We start from the raw sequence: 24,188 nt of genomic DNA, 5'->3' as shown, positions 1-24,188 counted from the left end.
AGAAGATGATACCTTAACTGATTGCTTTGGAAAAGTTAAGGAGGAGAATCTAATTCCATTGACACCTGAACATCCAGAGAGGTTGTGGGAAAAGATTTATTGTATAGAGATGTATTAATGACTCCTCATAGGGGAGGAGAAGGACCCCTCAAACAGTTAATTGTACTGGTTAAAATACTGAGAAAATATTTTGGAAAAGGCACACAAATGTGCATTTGGAACACACATCGGCATCTCTCACACTAAGCAAAGAGTTGCACAGAACTTTTATTGGCCATGGATGGGGAAGGAAGTTAAACAATATTATCAAAGCTGTGAGATTTCCCAAAAATGGGGTACTGGAAATGACAAGATAAGGGCTAAGCTATGCCCATTGCCAGTGATCTCGACCCCTTTCCAACACTTAGGTCTGGACCTAGTGGGACCCTTACCCAGAGCAACTAGACGAGGAAATAGATTAATCCTATCTATTATAGTTTATGCCACTACATACTCTGAAGCAGTACCCCTAAGAAATATAGAGACCAAAACTGTGGCAGATGCCTTAATTAACTACATGTGCTGAATGGGTTTTGCTTCAGAAATAGCAACAGATTTGGCAACATTGTTTACTTCCAAGATAATGAAGAGATTGTGGCAAGTCTGTGGAATTTCCTACAGCACTTCCTCTCCTTATCATTCCCAGACCAATGGTCTAGTGGAAAAATTTAATGGGATCTTAATGAGAATGATACGGGCATACGTAGCAGAAAACCCAAATGATTCGGATAACACATTGCAGCCATTATTATATGCTTATAGGGACATACCCCAAGGAAGTATCGGGTTTAGTCTTTTTGAATTTTTATTTGGGTGCAAAGTAAGAGGGCCCCTAGATTTACTTCGTCAGAACTGGGAAGTTTATAAAGAGGGTGACCCTGAATCCATTATAGAGTACATGGATAATTTAATGAGCACTTTACAAAAGTCCTTAGAAATAGCAGAGCAAAACTCAAGAAAAGCAGAAAAGCTAGTATGATAAAAAGGCCCAGGAAAGAATATTCTGTCCCTAGGACAAAGTCCTGATGCTAAGATCCATAAAGGGGAATAAATTGCAGTTAGCATGGTCAGAGTGGCAAGTAGCCGTCAATCGTCTGAAGTGGGCGCTGACTTCAGGGTCTGTCCTTATTGCAACAGACTTCAACCATGAGTTCATCATCTACACAGATGTGTCAAATGTGGGACTGGGAGCCATGCTGTGCCAAGCAGATGACAGTGGGAATCTACATCCAGTGACTTACATCAGCAAGAAACTCCAACCTGGTTAGAAACATTTATCCACCATCAAGAAAGAATGTCTAGCTACCATCTGGATGCTGCAAAAGCTGAAGCTGTACATTTGGGGGAGAAGATTTGTCCTGTGCACTGACCACTGTCCTCTTCTATGGCTAAAGACTATTTGAGCGAACAGCAGCAAATTAATGAGATGGGCACTGATTTTACAGGACTTTGATTTTGAAATCTACAGCATAAAAAGGACCAAGAATGTGGCTGCTGACGCTTTGTGTAGGAGGCCAAATGACTAGAGAAAATTCTTTGGTTTTTAAAATCTGAATTCAATATTAACTATTCTGTTTGTGTAATAGTTATGGAATATGCTTAAAGTGCAAAATTTGCTTGGATAATAATAAACTAAGAGGTATGTAAAGTGATGGTAAAAATAATAGTAAGTATCCTTGGTAATGTAAGAGTAATGTAATGTAATCCTTATTAATGTACGTAATGTAAAAGGGTAATACTTGCATTCTTCCCTGTATTTTCATTTGTTTATGAGGGCAAACCATTAAGTTCCACCTCCTATCACAAAGTTATTAAGGGGCGAGGGATGTGGCGTACATTCAGGTCATAAATATGAATGGGCTATCTGCATGTACCAATGAGAGTGTTGGAGATCTCACTCATCAGATGCTCAGGGCACCGGCCAAGAGACGAATCTCATCCACCATCTAGGTCATCCATCAACTTGTCACTGGCCCATATCTAGGCCTGATCTAGATAATTTGTTTTATTCAGAAACCCTTAGATTTGAGATGCCACCATATATTCTAATTAGAGATGGGGACAACTCACCATTTTGGCGAGTCATCCCGCTTTGTGAGTCGTCAAAAGTTGCACAGGCTGAAACATATCCATTATGCAATACAATACAAATTTATTATACAGCCAAAGGTCTGATAAAAATATCCATTAGGAATCAAAGTTACCTTGACAGGACCATGTTTGCATGTTCTCCAGGTAATCTGCTCAGCCTTAGAATGAAGAATATTAACATGCACCTTTGAAGGGGATCGTTGTGAAGAGGCATGTGATGTGATTATCATGGAGATACTCTGCATTTCTGAATTTGCCACTACACTACTGTAAATGCATCTTTTACTTGTTTGTACTCATGGTGTATATAATCTAACTGATTCTTCCTCTTCTTACTTAATCTGTTAAATAATCTTTCTCTCAGAAGTGAGGAGACATGGTAGAAGATATACAGTTTCAATGTGTGTCTGCCAAGTTATACCACTCATTGTATATCACTTTCGACTCTTACATATCTAAATGAATTGTCCAGGTGTTAGAAACCATGAGGTAAAACATTTGGGTCCCTCCCTTTCTTCTTTTCAGGCCCCTGGGCAATGTATAATGGCACAAAAATATCAAGTTTCCTCAAAGCAGAATTAGGTGTTTATGAGCACTATTCAAGGTGAATGCCCTATGCATTTTGCAGGCAGACTGTTGGAAGGCGGAAGGCTACATACATCACAGCAGTTTTAACTGTTATCCAGACCAAAAACAAATAAGGCTTTTTGGCTCTTTGAGGGATTCAAATCAATCTGTCAAAAACTTACATTAACATATACCAATGATAAATAACAAACTTCAAATTTATGGACTGTGCAATGGTCAATGGCATTCTTTTTAAAAGTTGTAATATTTTCAAATAATGATAGAAGCGTGTGAATATAATCTGATTTGATTTGCACTGAATAATGTATCTTACCATTTGGCAAATTTGCTTCAAGCTGATTTGGAAGTGCCCCAATTCAATTTGTTCCAAACTTTTGAAAGTATCTATAGGTCTTTGTATGTTTCTTGGGGAAACACACAATGAGCAAAATCAAGGACTCTGTGCTAAGATGGGCATTTTATTGCAATCACTTGCTGCTTGACCTTCACTGTAGAAAACAAACAAACAAACAAAATCAACTTGACCATTAATGCAGAAGAAGGCCCAGTTGGCACTCATCTCTTGATTTTATGAAATGAAAGCTCCTGTTCATGCTGAGGTTTCAGATATGCTCTCTATCCGACACTCATCTCTGGATGATGATGATGATGATGAAAAGTAGTAGTAGAAGAAGAAGAGCTGCAAAGAACAGCAATATTAGGAACAGCATACATACTGTGCCGATATTTAACAGATACCCAGGTTTCTGGTTAAAACTTGTATCTGTTATATAATACCAGTCAATATTTTTATACAGTACTTTTGATTGACACTGCCTGATGTTTTTGAATAACTTTGTTGGTCAACATTGCTATGACTTAACTATCAGATGATGATGATGGTGATAATTATAACAACAACAACCACAACAACAACCACAACAACAACATTCAGAAGTTCCTCAAGAAAAACATGGAAAACTGTTTTAATGGCCCATGGTGGAGAAATTGGGAAAGTTAACATCAAAAAGAGGAATATTTCAGGGGGATTCTTAGTCACCATTGCTATTTAACATCTCACTAATCCCCATGTCAATAATTTTAAATAAAAAGTTTTTAGAGCACAGCAAGCTGGAAAAATAAATTATCTCTTATACATGGATGACCTAAAACTATATGCAAAATGTTCCATGGAGATAGAATCACTGCTAAACACAATGCAGATATTTAGTTAAGATATCCAAATGAAATTTGGAATTGACAAATATGCAGCTCTTTCTATACACCATGGCAAGATCCAAAAATTAGATGGAATAGAGTTGAAAAATGAAAATATTATAAAATCACTATCAAGTGGTGAAAATTATAAATACATTGGAATACTAGAAACAGACAACATTGCGCACAAAAAAGTTAAAGAACTGACGGAAAGAGAATATATCAAAAGACTGTGGAAAATCTTAAAATCAAAATTAAATGGGGGAAATACAATCAAAGCCATAAACATATGGGCAGTTCTAGTCATTAGATCTCCAGCTGCAATAATAGATTGGACTCAAAACGAATTAGAAGTGGATCAAAAAACATGGAAATTAATGAACATGCATCACACACTACATCCAAAAAGCAATGTGAACAGATTATATTTACCACGAAAACTCAGAGGCCGTGGATTACTGCAAATACAGCAGGTAGTAGAGGAATAAAAAAGAAGCCCAAATGATTATATCAGTACAAACAGAGGAAAATTACTGAAATCCATGAAAATGGAGAATATTTTGAAAATCACATAAACAAAGACTCAGTATAAGAAACAACAATTTGAAAATGAATTAAACAGATGGAAAAATACACTAGTATATGGACAACACCTGAGAAATATTGATGGGAAGCATGATCATAATTCAACATGGACACGGCTAAAACTGGGGACCCTTAAGAAAGTAACCGAAGGCTTTTGTCCAGAGTTTTTCTGGACAAGAACAAGCACTCCAAACCAACCGTGATGCAAGCTAAATAATTAATTAATTCCAATTAACTAATTAATTCCAAGGAATTAGTGCTAACAGCAAATGTCAACTCTGCCAATAAAAAGATGAAACTGTGTCACACCTCATTTGTGAATATGCAAAGATGAGCTGGCAATCGAAACATCTCACCTCTGGAAGAAACACATTTTCTCATAGTCATTGAGGCTTTGGGAATAATATCAAGAAATTTCACATAGAACTATAAGCAGTTGCAGATCTCAGAAATCACACCATCTGAGCTACGAAAATCAGCGATATTAGGAACAGCATACATATTTAACAGATACTTAGGTTTTTGGTTAAAACTTTTATCTGTTATATAATACCAGTCAATATTTTTATAATTTTGACTGTGTCTGATGTTTCTGAAGAAGAAGAACCTTTGAACTGCAGAGCTGAAAGGGACCCTGTGAATCATCGGGTACAACCCCTCTCCAAGAAGCACAGTGGGAAACTGAATTCCCAAACTCTAGCTTTTCAGCCAGAGACCTAAATCACTGAGCTATCCAGATCTTCCAAAAGGAAAGGCAGAAAGTCCACAGCTGGTAATGAGTGAAGAACAGCCACAATTTAAGGGCTAGGTGACTGTTTCTAGAGATCAGAGTTCCTCAGGCACAAGCCCAAAAGAAGAAGACTGACAAGTCTCACCCTCCTGCTTTCTGAGGTCCAAAGGCTGGACAGAATGTGTAGCCTGCAAGACACCATGGCACCTGTTGCTCAGCAAAGTGTTACCAGACCATGTTGGAGGGAAGCACACAGATGGCAATTAGTAAGAATGAGCACCAGCTCAGAAACAGGCAGATTTATTATTTCTGGAGATCAGAGTTCCCTAAGTACAGACTGAAAAAAGGAAAAGGAGAGCCCAAACCAGTGTAGCCTTCCTATTGTCCAAGGCACAAAGTCTAGGGAGATGTTGTGAAGCTCAGGATTTGTTGGCCTTTGTGGTCAAAACAAGATATTCTCAAGACCACAGTGATGGGGAGCACACAGCTGGCAGTGAGACATATAAAAGGAGCAGGGTGATACTTCTTTAGAGCTCCCCAAATATAATCCCAAACTAACTAAACCTGGCTTGACCTCCTGCTCTCCTAACCCATACTTTGAGCAGAAATATTTTCTGAAGAATTATTTCTAGAAGAACCCCAAAGTTCAAGAAAGGAAAGGAACACAAGAAAAGGGGTTTGTTGGGAAATGCTCCCAGAAGTCCCCATGCATAGCCTGGCTTGCTTAAATCTGGTTCCTGTTGTGATTTCTAGCCCAAACTGGAGTATGTAATGTTTGCCATTCACCTGACTTAGCATATACAGAGATTCTTAGAGAAATATCTAATTCACTGAGCTATCCAGACAGTTTTGTGCTTTATGGATTACATTAAACCTTTTATATGATCATAAAAAGCTATGCATCATTTTAAAAGAAACCCAATTCTTCAAGAAACAAAAAAAAACCCTCTGGTTTATAAATGTGGGATATTGTGTTTCTGTATTCACCATTCAAAATGCCAGGAAATGGCCTGATATTGCTGCACAATATTGTGCCCACATTGCCAGCAGGAAAAAAGATGCCATGCTTTACATAACAAATGGCAGCCTGGATGTTGACAACACCAATGGCAGCAGTGAAGGTGACCCTCTTGTATGCAGTATCACTCACAAAATGACACCAAGAACAGAGGTTGGAAAGTTACTTTTAAAAAGAATGAATACAATTATATGCTGAAGACATTCATAACTAGTGAGAATAAATGCACCTTGCCACCCTTGTTAAGGTACGGGTGGCTTCAGCATGCCATTATATTCATTTGTCCTGCCAGGTTTATGAGAGCAGAAACAAATATGCAGCATCACAATCATATGAGGGTCAGAAGAGATGTGGGTTTGCCTTAATAAATGGGCTCAAAAAAGAAAATTTCCTCAGGAAGTTGATTTGTCGTTCCTATGCGACACATTACGTTTGACCAACTTCCATCTTTTTTGCAACAGTTATATCGTGTGGGGGTTTGCTCTTCATTCTGGTGCTAGTGGGAATATAGTGGGTTTCAGTTTTGCTTTATAAAAATATTTGTAGTCCCACACCTTTTAATCATAGGACAATAAGTTGTTGCAGCAAAAGTGCTTTCCAAAAAGAAAAGTAGCATTTTAGAGAAAGGAAAGAGTTTCTAAACCTAAATTGGTGTGCACTGGTATATATTTTTCAATGGAAGGGACATTCAAATGCGCAACTTTCTTGGTGTACAATTTTGTGTAGAAAATGTACATTAGGTGAATCAGTAATCAACATATGCTAATAACATACATTCAGCAGTTTTACACCAGAGTATAGTTTCCCCCGCATGCTGTTTTTTCTAAACTGTATGTATGCGTTAGAAATGTGAAGATTCCAATTAGAAATAAAGGATATCCATGACCCTCCATAGGGCTGGCTTTTGCCAATCTAATTTCTGCCTTCTGGATGTGTTTGACTCCCATCATTGTGACCACTGCCTGCTAGGAGCTGTAGTTCTAATCCATGCAGAGGGTTTCAGGGTAAGGAAGGCTGTTACAGATGCTACTGTAAAGAACTAGAAAATATTTGGCAAAAATGAGAAAACCGCCAGGAAAGAAAAGGGATGGTTTCTTATATCCCAAATGTCACAAAGTAGTAATTCTTGATTCAGGGAGTTTTGCCATGAGAAACTTGTTGTGTCCAGCTGCAGTTGCCTTACGAGATCCAGCTTGTGAAGACCGTCTTGGCTAAACAGAATATCTGAATGTAATGGTACCTTCTGTATATTTTTGTCAGAGTTCCTGAAAGTTCCCAGACTCTATGAGGATTCTGTGACCTGTAACCTCACTAAAAAGTAATTATTCCATGCCTCCTTGTTTTTTCCTTTTTAAAAATTTCTTCCCCTTTCTCTCTTTTTTCTTTTCTTTTCTTTCTCCATTTTTGAGATAAGATTGTTGCAGCAGTGATTCAACGACATTAATTTGCTTCCATTGAGAACAGACCAAATGTCTTATGAATTAACTTTACACTGTTTATTTGAGTATTTGGCTGGCTGCCATTGGAAATAAAACATTAATCTAGATGGACCTTTATCTGGACCAGCAAAACAATTCAGATATTCATATGAATGAATGAACAAAGGCCAATATATGCACACATACATAAATATACTTATAAGAGAGAGTAACGGACAGCAAAACCTGTCAGTTGCTGCCTTCTTCACTTGCCATGACAAAAGTATAAATACATATACCTATACAGCCATGGCCCAAAATATTGTCACCCTTGCAATTCTGTCAGAAAATGCAACCCTTCTCTCAGAAAATTGTTGCAATTGCAAATGTTCTGGTGCTCACATGTTCATGTCTTTGGTTTGTGTTGGAACAACACAAAAAAATGAGAAGAAAAGTGAAATCTGATACAATCCCACAGAGAAACTCAAAAATGCACTGGCCGAAATTATTGGCACCCTTAATTTAATATTGATAGTACCTCCTTTGAAAAAAAAAACTAACTGAAATCAATTGCTTCCTGTAGCCATGAATGAGTTTCTTACACCTCTCTACTGGAATTTTGGACCACTCTTCTTTTGCAAACTGCTCCAGGGCCTTCAGATTTGAAGGATGCCTTCTCCCAACTGCTGTTTTGAGATCTCTCCACAGGTGTTCTATGGGAATCAGATCTGGACTGATTGCTGGCCATTTCAGAACTCTCCAACACTTTGTTTGTAACCATTTCTGAGTGCTTTTTGAAGTGTGTTTCAGGTCACTGTCCTGCTGGAAGACCCATGACCTCTGGTGGAGACACAGCTTTCTGACACTGGCCACCATGTTGCGCCCTCAAACTCTTTGGTAATCATCAGATTTCACACAGTCATGGCATCCAGTGCCAGAAGCCAGACCCAAAACATATTTGAACTTCCACCATGTTTGAATGTAGGGGCTGTGTTCTTTTCTTTGAATGCCTCATTTCTTTTTCTGTTAACAGTGCCATGATGTTCTTGACCAAAAAGCTCTACTTTTGACTCATCTGTCCACAGTACGTTCTCCCAGAAGGATTGTGGTTTTGTCACATAAGTTTTGGCGTACTTTAGTCTTGCCTTTTATGCCTTTGTGTCAGCAGTGGTGTCCTCCTGGGTCTCCTACCACAGCATCCTTTTTCATTCAGATGGCAATGGATAGTGCGAGCTGACACTGTTGTACCCTGTGTCTGCAGATCAGCTTGAATTTGTTACGAAGTTAATCTGGGTTCTATCCATCATTCAAACAACCCTTCATTGTAAATTTTCAGTAATTTTACTCTTCCGTCCACGTCCAGGGAGGTTATCTACAGTGCCATGGGCTGCAAACCGCTTGATGATATCGTGCACAGTGGACACAGGAGCATTAAGATCTCTGGAGACGAACTTGTAGCCTTGAGATTGTCAATGCTTTTCCATAATTTTTTCTCTCAAATCCACAGACAACTCTTGACACGTCATTCTTTTGTCCATGTTCAGTGTCACACACAACACAAAGATTGAGTCAACTTTTCTCCATCTTAACTGGTTTCAAGTGTGATTACTATGTTGCCCACACCTCTTACTTGCAACAGGTGTGTCTAAATACAAATTAAATTAAATACAAATTATTTCTTACAATTTAGACAGGGTGCCAATAATTTTGGCCAGAGCATTTTCTGTGTGGGATTGTATCAGATTTGACTTTTCTTCTCTGTTTTTGTGTGTTGTTTCAACACAAACCAAAAGAAATGAACATGTGAATACCAAAACATTTGAAACTGCAGCAATTTGCTGAGAGAAGGCTTGCGTTTTCTGACAGAATTGCAAGGGTGACAATATTTTTGGCCATGACTGTATACACATGCAGTTAAATCAGTTCTGGCTTATGGCGACCCTTTCCAGGGTTTTCAAAGTAGAGAACACACCGAAGTTCTTTAACCTGTCTATTCTTCTGGGAATGTATTGTGACTGTGCAGCTTGCCCATGACTACCCAAGCTGGCTCTTTTCCCAGGAGACACGGTGGGAAATAGAACTCCCAGCTTCTGGCTCTGCAACCAGATACAAACATACAAACACATGCACATGCACACACACTTAATCTACCATAGAAGCCTGTGGTGTGGCTTTATCTCATTAAACAACAATTTGGTTGCTAGAACTTGGTGTCAGCAAGAAATGCCAGGAGATCTCTCTCTCTCTCCCCTCTCTTTTGATTCACAGCACAGCATGTTAGCTCTCAAACACTGAGAAACTTTCAAGCTGCTTTCTGCAGCTCTGATTTATCATAGCCTTTTCCTCCTTTTTCAAATGTGCCATTCTAGGTGTGACTGATTGATTTAAGGAGGTGTTTATGTGAATCACTGTGGTACAGGGATGTTATTGCTTTTCCACCCCCTGCCAGAGAAAAAATCTGACACTTTTTCTTCTTTGCTAATATTTCTTTCTTTCTCCTGTGGCTAAAGTTTACAGTGTCTTCAAGTATCTGATGCCTGCAGGGCTTTTGAGTCATGCTATCTGTTCTGTTTTCACATCTGTGGTGTCGCATCCACAAGTGAAGACAGAATGCCCAATACTAGTGAGTTTTTTTTTAAATCATGTGCATATCTTAAAATATTTTCCTGTAATACCAAGACACAAACAATTGTGCATGTTGAATGATTGTGTGGTCTCCTAAGGCTTCTGTAATGATTCTACATGGTCAAAATTATGGATATGCTGATAGACTCTACTCAGTAATTCATTACTTCATGTATTTATCTATTTATTTATTTTTTAACTTATATATCACCCAGTAGTGCACTGTGCACTCTTTGGGTGGTTAACAATCTACACATAAATGCAAATAATACAATATTTTTTTAAAAAATAACACACAAGTAAACAATACAACACAAGCAATGTATTTGTACATATCATTACAGAGGTCTGTAGCTTGCTTAGGCTTAGCGGTACAAGGATGCTGCATATATGCATCCAAGAAAAATAGCATGTGGTTTGTTCCTCTGAAAGACTGCAGAAAAATTAAAACAACAACAAAACAACAACAACTGGATGTTGTGGAATGCTTTGAGATAACTGACACTCTGCACAATACATTTTGTGTTCTATTTTTATGTTCCTTTCTCTAGCCCTGGTATGCATAGTGTGACTGCCCATGCCCTGCTAGGAATGTAACTCAACAACTGTCACATTCCAGATACTGGTTGCAGTCCTTCTATTTTCACAAACTAAAACATGCAGGCAAAAAAATTCCTTGCTTAGGCTACTGTACATGGCATTATTTGAATAATATAGTTCAAGACTTTTCCAAATATTGCACCTCTGAGATGTAATAAGGTGAGCAACTTGTGACCCTACAGCTTACAGTGTGGCATATCTGGAACTCACTTGAGAGTGATTTTTTTAAATTTCACTTTCAGTAAATATCTCCATATCTTACCACTGAATCTACAGTGCATATTTGTTTTGTTGTCCATTTGTCTGGGTAAACAGCCACAAAATCTTATGGAGTTTAATGCCCTTTCTGGAGAACTTTGCACATAGAAAAGGTCATTCTGCACATAAATAGTAACACTTCTGCACAGCTTCATATTCCTTTTGCCCTTGCAAGGGAATTGTATATGGGAACAATGCTGTTCTGTGGAGGAACTGTAATGATCCTGCACACTGGGGCATTTCTTCAAGAAAAAATAAGCACAGACTTGCTCTAGAAATCCCGCAGGATTTCCTCAGGATTTTGTGGAGAGAGAAAAAAAAAACTTGTGCAAACAAATCTTGCTGTGAGGAGAAATACATTGACCCCCCTCCCCATGTTTCTCAGTAAGAATGAGGGGCTGTAACATTCACATTCTGAATATGTGATCTAATTACTGCACTTTCAGTAATCTACTGTTGAAGAAACAACATTTGACAGTGTTTCTGAAGAACATTGTCATACATAAACTGGAAAAGATCAATCATTTAACAACTATTTAGTATATCATCGTCTCCCATCCTCTACCAGCAGTTTTCCATACCTAAATGAATGAAAAAGGCTTGGACAAAAATAGATTTTTAGCCCATCTTACCGTAGTCCATGTCATAACATGATGGATTTACAGTCAGTGAGAATGACAGCTACAGTCCATTTTGATACCCATAAACTTAACTTGTGTGGCGGGGGAATCCTTAACTGAACAAAACTCTGGGTGTCAAAACATGCAGCTTCTGTGACAATTTGAGAGTTAGAAAATTCCTCGCACGTACCTGCTACCGAGGAACTTGGTGGCAGATGAGAAAAGAGGCTCCCACAGTTCAGTCTCATAGCCACTGTACCGCTACAGGTAACACTACATTCTGAATCCGTCCCTCTTAAATGGTTTCCTTCCCATTTCAAGCTAGGTATCTCCTGTAAACAATACCTGTGCCGTTTGCTCATCAAGCATGTTGTCTCCAAGATCAGCACACTGAAAATGTGAAACAGAAGACCAGAAAAATTCTGGAATATCTCTCCCTCTAGCCATTTAAATAACACATCAGGTGGCTGATTCCATGTTTTACTCATTGGAATAAGACATTGTAACTGTCTTTTAATCTCAAATGGCTCGTGACCATACTGGGAAGCCTCATCTTTCAGTTTAAGGGCATGTGTAACCCCCTGCCTAGTCATGACAAATCTAGGCTTTTAAAAACTACTATGCAATGCAGAAAACCAACACTTTGATCTCCCTGATCACGTTAAAATTGATAGAGTAAACCCACTTTCCCTAGCTATAATGAAATCCTGCCTATGCCCACACAGTTTTTGTCTCTCTCTCATACTCTCTCTCTCACACACACACAGACACATAATATCTTTCCATCCCTGCATAATAGTCCTGATCCAAAGTTCCGTTATGCAGAAACAAATTTCTGGATGCAGGAAAGGTGAGATAATGCCCTTGAACTGCAAATCTGGCGGTTGCCCTCCTTGGCGCCGAGAAGTCACAGGACAGCCCAGGCCATGTGTCAAGGGGGCTGGTGGCTAGCGTTTACTTAAGCGAACGCTAGCCACAAATCGTTCTCTTTCTCTTTCGGGCACCCACCCGCCCGCCCTCTTTCTAGGATGCTTTTGGGTCACCTTATGGGGCCGGATAGGAATTTTTGTCCTCTATCCTGATTGGCTAATAGATGGAGGGATTTTTTGCCTATCCCACACTGGAGAAGGGCTGTTGGCATTTGATTGGTGGTATTCTCGGTCACACTGGTGGGTAGTGCGGGAAAAAAACTGGTTGTCTTGGTGTGTCCCTTTGATAATTATGCTAAGCCAACAGCGCATCAGACCTCCCAGCTCTGCGGATTGTGCGATTACAGGGCTGGCAGCGGGAGATGCGCTGGGCCACTTTCGGACTGACAGTCATCAAATAAAGATGGCTTGAGGTCTGGGGTGTTTTATATAGGCTGCCCGGGTTCCTGATGTTGGCAAGACAGCTGGAACCTGGGGCCTGGGACTCGCCCATTGGCTGATAAGGGTATCATGGATGCCCTGTGTTTCTTTCTCCACACTACCGCAGGCCCCCTCATTTTATGAGGACAATGATATCTATAATCAGAATTGAATTAATAAAGTGTGGCCTGTCTTTTAATCCATACCACTGTCTTGCGTCTTCATTTCGGGGCCTGGGAGGGCAAAGACCAAAAGCATTATACAAAAGTGTCAATGTTGGGTGCACCTTGTGTTCTGGTGTTGGGAGAAGTTCCATGAAGGAAGAGCTCTGTTGTTGAAGTTTAAAAAAATGAATTGACAAATCAGTTCATCAATTAGTCAGAAAAAACCGCATAATTGAATAATTTGTGTTTTGTTGACCTTGACAAATTATGAATCAAAATGAATCACAATTTCTTCTGATGTGTGTCCATCTCTACTATGGAGTTGAGAATGGAGGAAGGCTTTCCCACTAAAGCAGGATGGAATCACAATATAGCACATTCCTTTTGCCTTTTTATGTCTGCTGAAGCAGAACAGTGGAATCTGCCATGGTGAATTGCAGCTAACAGATAAGGTATTGGATGTGTGCTGGGCATGTAGCCAAATGTGCAGCCAGGCATGAAAACCATAAGATTGGCACCTAATCTATTTGCTGAGCTGGTGTTGGTGATTTCTCTTCGGTGCTTTAGAAGTGTAATAGGATTCTGGTATTTCAATAGAAAACAAACATTTCTCCCGTGTTTTCGTGTTTTCGTTTTGCTTGCTTGACAGCAGTATGTCCTTCAGAGAAACCACAATACATGGCAAGATGGAGTTCAGGGCCAGCTCTGCCCTTAGACACAGTGAAGCTGCCATCTGTCACAGCCAATTGTTGGTGTTGTGAAAGGGCCGCAAGTTGTTAAATATTTATTATGGTGGTAATTTTACCAAGATGTAAAATTACCCTTGTACGAAATTCTGCCTGAGGTAACTTTGCCCCTCTACCATAAACAGTAAAATGTCTTAGGCCAGCCCTGACTCTGCATATATGTATATAAGGGAGGGAGAGAAGAAGGCTGCTGGGTACATATTTTTGTTTTGTAAATCATCCCAAGGCTTTGCCACGTGAGTGATATATTCATTTTTAAGAATTAAAATACATGTGGAAGGGGCAGTGTCCCTCTTTACATTCTCCCCTCTGCTTTAGTTTGAACACGGACCAAACAGGAAAATTTTCCTATGTCTGGTTGATTTGAGCCCATTAATAGGCCTTTGCTGAGAAGGAGAAATCAAGCACTTTGTAAATACAGAAATATGTCAAGCTAGTTATGCTGCTCTGATTCTTTCCAATTCTTGAGTCTGGAATTTTGAAACCATAAAGAAATATGCAAGGAAACCGGAAAATTCCTTTTCCCTCTGCTGAACTAATCTTCCTCTCATCTGATGTTTTTAGGGCTTGGTGTGCTCTGAACAGGTTGCCAGAAATTCTCCAGCTTAAATCTAAACCTTGCCTCCAACGTGACAAAACGTGCGTCAAAGCCCATGTGATCCCTACTTGGAAGAGATTGAAGTATAAAGGTCATATGGATCATTATAAATGTTCCTCCTGAATAGATTGCTATCTGTTTGCTCACCGTGACGACTCGTTATTCCCGCACTACCCGCCAGTGTGACCAAATAAACTGAAGAAACCGCCATCCAATGCCCAAGCAACCCATTTCCAGTGTGGGATAGGCGAAAAATCCCCCCATCCAGCAGCCAATCAGGATAGAGGTCAAAAATTCCTATCCGGCCCCAAAACAGGCGACCCAGAACACACTAGAAATATCGGGTGGGCGGGCGGGTGCCGAAGCGAAAGAGGCTCACGCGGCGCCACGGCGCTGCCTTAAATAGCGCCGATTCGCGCCCTGAGCCCCACGTGACCCCACCATGCTGTCCCGTCCCTTCGGCGCCGGGGGGAGCAAAACGCGCCGCTTCTTCCGAAGCCGGGACCGGCTCTCATCGCGCGCCCATTTGCTCCCCCAAGCCCCGAATAAAGGCACGAGACACCAAGCATTTGGATTTAAATATGGGCCACACTTTATTAAAGCCAATTATTTTTAGCCAAATATAAACCAATAACAATTAGATCAACATTAGAGGGGGCCTGCGGGAGTGCGGGAAATAACCCCAATATTCATAATATGTCAATGGGCGAGTCCCAGGCCCCAGGTGCCATCTGTCTACCGACCGAAGGAACCTGTAAAGCCTAATAAGACACCCGGACCTCCAGCCATCGTATAAGATGACTATTGGTCCGAAAGTGTTCCAGCGCATCAGTTGCCTTCAGCCCTGTGATCGCACGATCCGCAGAAGCTGTCAGAACCAATGCGCTGTTTGTAATATGAATTTACCAAAGGGAGACACCGTGACGACTCGTTATTCCCGCACTACCCGCCACAACATGAGGACTAGCATCCGCTATGTCCCATGTGCCCACCAAGGACACCCAATTCAACAAGCAGGCCCCCTCTCAAGTCATCCAAAAATTTGTCCAAACCCGTGACAGACAGGTGGACTCCATCATTACGAAAGCACTCAAGATTGGCAGGCCGGATACTGTGATGTCCAATCACAGCTCCAAGGCCGCCTGTGCAGATACCTCGGCAAACTTCTCTGTTGACCAGCCGCCGGGCATAATTTATTCGATCAACATTCAATGCTCCACGCCAAACCCGGCGGGGAACAATTGTCGACCAACAAATCCGCATAAGCGGGTAAGAGGCATGTAGCCTCGCAAGATCCCGGAGGATATCCAAAATAAGCGCCTTACCAGGCACTTGGGGCAAATCATTACCCCCCAGATGAATTAACAAAATGTCGGGGGGTGAACTGCCAAATGCAGTCACCCTCCCCAATTGGATCCAACGCATGCCGCGCCTGCCCTTCCAGGATATAGAAGCTTGGGCTCCAAGCCCCAAATCGCTCCCCCAGTGGGAATTAGCTGCATAGCGGGCAGCCCAAAAGATGTAGCTGTGTCCCACAATCATAATCTTCTTACGCGTCTCCCGCATCTCACCTCCTGAAAGACAAAAGAAAAAACAGCCCCTCCCTACACGTTAGGCAAGTGTCTAATGTATTTGCTGTAGCACCCCGATGACCAACGTCCCAACTGCTTTATTCTCTCAACCCCATAACCCATAGATGCTGCCGTGGATGCAGCCCCTATTCGAAAAGAATGTGTGCCAAACCTCAAATTCTTAACCCCTAACCTTTCCAGAGCCATGTCCGTCAGCTTCCAAAATTGGTATTTTGTAAGAGGGGATCCATCCCTATGCCGAAAGAAATACCCCTTCTCACTGCCTCTAAAATGCATAAACCGGCCTATAGCCCGCACCGGGCATATCTTCCTTACACTGCAAGTTCCCAAAGCTACCTGCCGGCCCTTGCCTAATTGATCAGTTTTAGATCTTCTAATACAGCAAATGACTCGCCCTTTTTGTAGTGACACATCTCCCCACTGTAATGCCCTTCCCGACACATCGGTCTTACTCAATGCTACCAATTCGCTAATCCTCATAGCCCCAAAAAAGGCTATCACCGCCGCTGCATGAAAAAGCGCTATCTCATAGTCATCCCTGCAAATTTCTCCCCATAACTTCGCCAAACCTTCCAATATCCCTGGGGAAATGGGAGTCCTACCATCCCTCAGCCGTCCCCTCTCTCGTAGCCATCCCTCTACCATTTTCTTGATCCTAAAATCACCTGAATTGTCCTTAAGTCCCTGTGCTCTTGCATGGAAGCCTAAAGCCGCCAGCTTACCTTGTATGGTACCCGGAGCCAGGCCCTTCCTATGCAAGGCCACGATAAACTGTTGCAAATGTTCCACCGGAATCGGCCATACCTGATCTAACTCCGTGGCCCTGCGGAACGTAAAAAACTCCCCTACTACCCTGTCATACTTCTTGCGTGTTTTCTGGGCCAGAGCCATACCTATTGCCCGCGACGCTTCCTCACGCCAATCTGCCAGACCTCCTCCGGGAGCACCTCTGGCACATCCCTGGCCTCCGGTGCCAATTCCCGGAAACGCTGGATCTGTTGGCGCGAGAGAGCATCGGCTATCTGATTATCAAGTCCTGGCACATGGCATGCATGGAACACAACATTAAACTGTAATGCCCGTAATGTAAATGCCCTAACTAACTCCATTACCCTCTCAGAACGCGATGACAAGTTATTAATGATATGAACCACAGCCTGATTGTCGCACCAAAAGCGTACCACCGAGTTGGACCAATCCTGCGCCCAGATCCAAAGGGCACCTACTATTGGAAAGAACTCCAAAAATGTTAGGTCCCGTGTGATACCCTGTTGGTGCCACTCATCCGGCCAAACCCCTGCACACCACCTGCCTCTAAAATAAATTCCAAAACCCAATGCCCCCGCAGCATCCGAATTTACCTGGACATCCGCCTTCAGGTTAATGTCCGACCTCCAAAAAGAAATGCCATTAAACTGATTCAAAAAACTCTCCCAAACCCTTAAATCGTTCCTCATACCACTGGTCATCCTCGTCTTATGAAACGGCTTGTGCAATCCCGACATGGCTCTGGAAAGGCGCCTCACAAACGCTCTCCCTGGCGCTACCACCTTGCAGGCAAAGTTCAAATGACCAACCAACTGTTGTAACTCCTTTAAAGTCACCTTCTTCCTTCCTCTCAAATGTGTGAGCATGCCCTTAAGGTTGGTCAATTTGTCCTGAGGCAGCCGTGAAGATTGTTGTGTCGTGTCCAGTTCTATCCCTAAAAAGGTCAAGGTCGTGGCCGGCCCCTCTGTCTTTTCCTCTGCTAGGGGAAGCCCTAACTCAGCTGCCAAATCCCTAAACGTAACTAACAGCCTTTGACAATTTCCTGAATTCGCACTTCCGCAAAAAAGGAAGTCATCCAAATAGTGTGCTGTCGACGCACAGCCCGTCTTCTGCCGCAACAGCCACTCAATAAAGGTACTAAATTTCTCAAAGGCAGAACAAGAAATCGAGCATCCCATGGGGAGGGCCCTGTCTACATAATACTGTCCTTGAAACTGAAAACCCAGCAAATTAAAATCTGCCGGGTGAACGGGAAGAATTCGGAATGCCGATTTTACATCTGCCTTAGCTAATTCAGCGTTAATCCCACAAGCCCTAACCATTTTGACCGCCTCATCAAAAGACGTATACCTAACTGAACAAAGTTCCTCTGGGATGGCGTCATTTACCGACTCACCCTCAGGAAAAGACAAATGGTGTATTAACCTAAATTCCCCGGGAGTCTTTTTGGGAACGATCCCTAACGGAGACACCCTAAGATCATCTAATGGAGGCGTGGCAAAAGGCCCCGCCACTCGACCTTCTGTAACTTCTTTATTAATCTTCTTTAACACTAAATCTTCCATACCCTGAATAGATTTCAGATTCCGGGCAAAAAATGCACGCCGAGTGCCCAAAGCCGGAATCCGAAATCCATAACGAAAACCTAAACTCAAATAAACCGCATCTTCCCTCCTAGGATATCCCAATAGACTGCTCTCTAAAATGTCTATGTCAATTGGTGTTGGTCCCCTTTCCAGGAGCACCCCCACCCCCTTCTGGCTTCTTACTGGATCCCCCGAGTTTGCCTTGACGCTGTCCGCCGGACTTGAAACAATTAGATTTTGGGTGCCGTCCCCCGCATGTGATGCATTCGTGTTTAAATCTGCAAGGGGACTTGGTACACACTCCCCTGTTATTAAAGTCGTAACAGGGCAGCCGGGGTTGAACCGCCTGCCCCGCCCCCTGGCGGGTATTATAACTTGCGGAAGCTTTGACATTAAGGTGGCCACAATCAAATCTATCCCCTAAATTAGTTTTTGCCGGTGACATATGTTGGAGCCAAAGCCCCGGATGAACCTCATCCCATCGAAGTTCAGGTCGAATCGCACTCCGCATACGGAATGCTTCATCATATCGCAGCCATGCCTGGCCCTCAAACTCCGCTTTTGCTCTCCTTAATATGTCATAGTACTGGAACATCGCGGAGGCCTTCCATGGCTGCATCTTCACTAACACACCGGCGTAAATCGTAAATCCAGTAACCCAATTGGTCCAATTCCTGTCCGGTCTCTTGCGCCTAATCTTTTCCTTAACCTCTTTGTCATCTTTGTCCAGTTCCTGCACTTCATATTCCCTGTTCAATAATTGATAAAAATCCACATAATCTCCTTTCCATATTCGCTCCTTAACCGCTGGCGTCAAATGATCGCCTAGCGGCGAACTGTAGTCGGTATAAGGCGTAGCCGCGAATGGCGCCGTATTATACCCTGTGTCAGGTACCGAGGGGTGCTGTGATGTGCCAGGCTGTGTACTATCTTGACTATGCCCTGGTTTGTCTGTACTTGCCGTCGGCATACCCCATCCAAACCATGGGGGTGCCATCATTGGCCAAAAACCACCTGACCATGCCCAAGGAGGTGAAGTGCCCATGCCAGGCGAACTTGCCTGCTGCTGTGGGCCCACAGACCAAGGCCACTGTCCCCCTATTCCTGTCATGTTGTGTGATGCATCATACTCACCGCGTCGCCCATTCCCAGCGACTTCAACCTCCCTTGGCATATCCGCGTACGGATCCTCGTAATGACAGCCTTCATTCGCAGTTCCTTCACCAGGATCAGCCTCCTCCGCCGCCTCAACCCGTCGGTGCTTACGCCCTACCCTTTCAGTCGCCTCTGCTACCGTGCTTCGATCACCTGCACACCCGGGAGACTTCCGACCCTGTTCGGACTCCAAAACATCAAAGCGTCGCATTAATTCCGAAGTAAGAGCCCTCAGTTCGCCCTTACGCTTTCCTTTCGACTCCCTAGGAGACCTACGAGGTGTGATATCCTTACTCCTATCTACCTGCCTCTCAAACCTCCTCGCCTCCATATTCGCCACCTTAGCATGCAATTCCTGTAGCAGAGCCCATGATTCATCATCCGAAGAAGATAGCTCAGTGGGCTGCTGCACCACCACTTGCTTCTTAACAGGGTTCTTCCCTTTCCTGTTACCATTTCCTTTTTTAGGTGGCATGTTGCTAATAATTCTTACCTCCCTTAAACTACCAAAGTCTCTGTTAAGGGACCACTTCTTCCCCCCCCTTTTTTTTATTTTTTTTTAAAAAGTGAAACTAAAGGATCCAAAATGGCCGCCGCCAGTCAGACCATGCGGCCGGCCCCAAAATGGCTGCCGCTCAGCAACTTGGTAGTGGGTTAGATGGGGGAAAGCTGCCGGGTAGGGGGATTTCCCTCCCCCAACTTAAACGAAAGAGCAACGTAAAGAGAAAGGTAGCAGGCCCAAGAAGACCCCCACTCTCCTAACTCCCTACCAAACTATGTAACAGCTAACACTGGGACCCCTCATTCACTCTACCCCAATAATGAAAGTGCCACTGGCCAACCTAAAGTACCTAGTGACTCAAAAAAAAAAAATTAACCTCACAATAATAACCTAATCAAGGAGAGCTGTAAAAGCCCCACTGGATCATTCAATCCATCCCCCCTTGACCAGACCCAGGAGGGAACCAACTTCCTAACTCCAGCTTCGCAGCCAGAAGCCTAAACCACTGAGCTGCTCAGCCGCTGATCCCTTATTAAAATAATTTTCTCTTTTCCTTTCTTTCTTAACCTTTAACAGCGAGGGACCCTCTGATAATTGAGTCCAACCCCTCTCCAAAAGGAACAATGAGGAATTGAATCCCAGTCTCTGACTCTGTATAAGGAAGAGCTTGACACAAAAAGAGACAGTGGGAATCGAACCCCAGCCTCCAAATCAGCAATTAGAAGCCTTAGCTTGCTGAGCTATTCAGCAGCTCCAAGAGGGACAGTGCTGTAGAGACCTAATCCCTGAGCTATTAAGACAGACGAGGCTGAAGTTAGCTTCTTATTCGGCCAGCTTCTTATTCACTTAGCTAACTTCAGCCTCGTTTAAGACAGTTCCTTTACGAGGGGGTGGGGTGGGGGGTGCAGTCCCTAGGCCGGCTCCCAAAGCCCCTCTTCAACCTCCAAACCTCCTGCCTGAAAAAAGGCAGCTTGAAAGCCCCACAGCGACCGCCAGGAAGAACCGGAGAAGAGCGGGAAGGGAGGGAGGGAAGCGCTTCCCAGCTGACTGTCGGGTCCCCGCCCAGCGCGGGGCGCCTCGCCCGCGGCGCCGCCTCCCCGCTTCCTCCGGTCTCCCTCCAAACCTCCTTCCTCGCTGCCTCTTCGCCGCTTCTGCGGCCAAAACCACTCGCCCCCCCGTCGTCCTCCAAGGCAGGAGAAGAGAGAGAGAGAGAAAAAAAAACGGAGCCCTCCGATCTGCTCTCCTCCCGGCTGCCGAAGCGAAAGAGGCTCACGCGGCGCCACGGCGCTGCCTTAAATAGCGCCGATTCGCGCCCTGAGCCCCACGTGACCCACCATGCTGTCCCGTCCCTTCGGCGCCGGGGGGAGCAAAACGCGCCGCTTCTTCCGAAGCCGGGACCGGCTCTCATCGCGCGCCCATTTCTAACCCTATTACAGCTATGAACGTTCCTGCTTTTACTCAGCATTGTTTATTAAAGAGAATGGTGGCGATGGGTGAACCAACCATTGCATTTCAACTTGCCATTTCAATGAGCTGCTTTTTCCCCTCACTTGGTGCCAACCCACAGCTTTGCTTTCCAAGGTAGACAAGGAGGAACTCAGTCCAAAGGCCAGGGATTAGCTCATCTACCTTTCATCCCCAGAGGGCAGTGCTCACAAACCATCTCCTACAACTATAAACCAAAAATGAGCTGCCGGTTTGCATCCCAGTCCTCATTTGTTGACATCCTAAAAACGGCCACATAGTTTGGCACATGTCATCTCCTGTGTGTGTTTTTTTTTTAAAAAGAACAAGAGCTGTGATGGGTGTCATGTGCCTGAGCTAGGGCTCGTCTGCAAGGAAAGGCTGCACTGCATTTAGCTAGTGCTGGCGTTGTTTCCGTTCATTGTTCTATTTGGCTGCAACACTTTGCCTATAGTATTTGTTTTGCTCTGTTTAGGTCACCCTCCACCCTATATTTTTGTTTTGTTTTGTTTGAGCCTTTTCCTCGGCTCATTATTTCCCTTTTGATTCTTGGCTGTCCTTATAAACACAAAATTTATGAATGGGTTTCTTTCCTCTGAGGCAACGTTGTGGGAACAGTAGTCTGACCACAAAGTTGGTAGACCTGTTTGCTTAAATGTTTGCACACTTTGGTTGTAAACACAGTTTAGACTGGCAATTAACATTTTCCAGTGTGTTTTTTTTCTTCAAAGATGACAATCTAGCCAACAGACCAAGAGTACAATCTAGCCAAAGTTAAATACTGTAAGGTCCTATTGACTTAATTGGGGGCATCCAAGGTTCAGCCTAATCCTATCCCACTCCCACCCCCCATGATTGAGTCATGCCAAAACCAACCAACACACCTTAGAATCTAAACTTCTGAAGACTGTGTATGCTCTGGTAATCAGACTGGATAGATACACAGGCTTCTCCATTTGCTTTAGAAGGAAGTAAATTCAAGTGTGACTAAAGCTGCTTCTTGCAGTAAAATGAACCACAAGACCTTGTATTGGTGGAGCGGCCCTAGGCACTGAAGGCAATCCAACAAGACTGCTTGAGTAAGCAAAAGACCCATATTTCAATGTTTTCCAGCAGACTGATATAAACTTTTGGTGTGTAACTTCAGCAATGTGGGTGGCAATTTTCTTCCTATGAGGAACCTTTGGGCATTGTATTGTTCAAATGGCCCATTCTAATTTTTAATGGGTATTTTGGGCTACTATGCCCTGCCGTAATGGAGTGAGTATACTCTGCAACCTATTTAAAAGGTGAATTGTTGTTCCTAGAGGCTTCCTGAGAAGGAGGGTCCTGTGTATCATAGCAAGCAGAAGATCCTTCAGCTGATCCTCTCTTTCACTGCTAGTCCTACTCGTTTCCACTGCTTGAAAGTGAGAAGAGGAAGTGTAGGATTGAGAAAGAGCCCTTTGCAGGATCATGAAGGCTGGAAATTAATTTTTCTGAGCCCTTGAATTAGCTCACAGAAATTGAAAGTGGTCTTTTATAGGTTTTTGTTTGATTTTGTTTTGTTTTGTTTTGTTTTCTTTCTTTCTTTCTTCAATGTCAAGTACTGTAATAGCATATGACAAGCAAGATACAGAATCTGATGTCCTTCACCAACCAACCAACCAACCAACCAACCAACCAACCAACCAACCAACCAACCAACCAACCAACCAACCAACCAACCAACCAACCAACTGCTGCCTTCAGATTAAATTACTGAGCAAGAGCCAAAGCCAAAACCTGATTGCCAAAATGAAAATCCAATAGGCTGCTCCTAAAAATGCTGTCAGTTCAGTGAACTCTGTTTGTAAGCCTCATCTTAGCCAGGCTTCTTAAATGCATCACTGTGGCTAATACAAGCCTATCACCCAAGGGATAACAATCTCTACTTGAATTCACCTTTCATCTTTCCTCAGATCTAGAAAGAGCCACTGAAATCTGACTACACCTGAAGCAAGCTTCTATTGAATTAACCTTGTGTTCTGACTAGTTTAGAGTGGTTGGGATGGTTATACAACATCTATAACAGAGTTTTATTTTATATAGCATCTTGATACAATAACATACATGAAGCACAATAGCATATATTAAATCAAAAAATCAAAAATGAAACTACTGTATCATATATCTAGTGCTCACCACCACCACCAGGATATTAAATTATTGGTTACATTTTATTTTATTTTATTGCTCTTCCTTTCTTTCTAATTAACATACTCCATTTCTTTCTAAAACAATAATGAATCTTTAGCTGGAGTTCGGCCTTTCCATATCACAACTGCATGATTTATAAATGTATTCCAAATATACTTAAAATGTTTAACTTTTAATACTCCTTTTTTACTTTCAACTCAGATGTCAATTTATCATAACCACTAAAATCCACATTTCTTATTACTATTTCTCCACAATTATAATAATCTCTCCCCACCCCCCCAAATCCAGTTGTACAGTATATTAGGAAAAGTATT

General features: G+C 42.7%; 1 protein-coding gene across 1 annotated transcript; it reads right to left on the bottom strand.

Moving 5' to 3' along the window:
• Nucleotides 1-15,194: 15,194 nt before the first annotated feature.
• LOC140708384 (uncharacterized) lies at nt 15,195-20,986 on the bottom strand. The gene is made up of 2 exons (XM_073003960.2): nt 19,707-20,986; nt 15,195-16,200 (listed from the first exon to the last, which is right to left on the bottom strand). The coding sequence occupies exons 1-2, from the start codon at nt 20,200-20,202 to the stop codon at nt 15,590-15,592; spliced, it is 1,107 nt and encodes a 368-aa protein (XP_072860061.2). The 5' UTR covers nt 20,203-20,986; the 3' UTR covers nt 15,195-15,589.
• Nucleotides 20,987-24,188: the final 3,202 nt, after the last annotated feature.

The sequence above is a fragment of the Pogona vitticeps genome, chromosome 5 (assembly GCF_051106095.1).
Source record: "Pogona vitticeps strain Pit_001003342236 chromosome 5, PviZW2.1, whole genome shotgun sequence".
NCBI classification, from domain to species: domain Eukaryota; kingdom Metazoa; phylum Chordata; class Lepidosauria; order Squamata; family Agamidae; genus Pogona; species Pogona vitticeps.
This window is presented reverse-complemented; position numbering and strand designations above follow the sequence as displayed.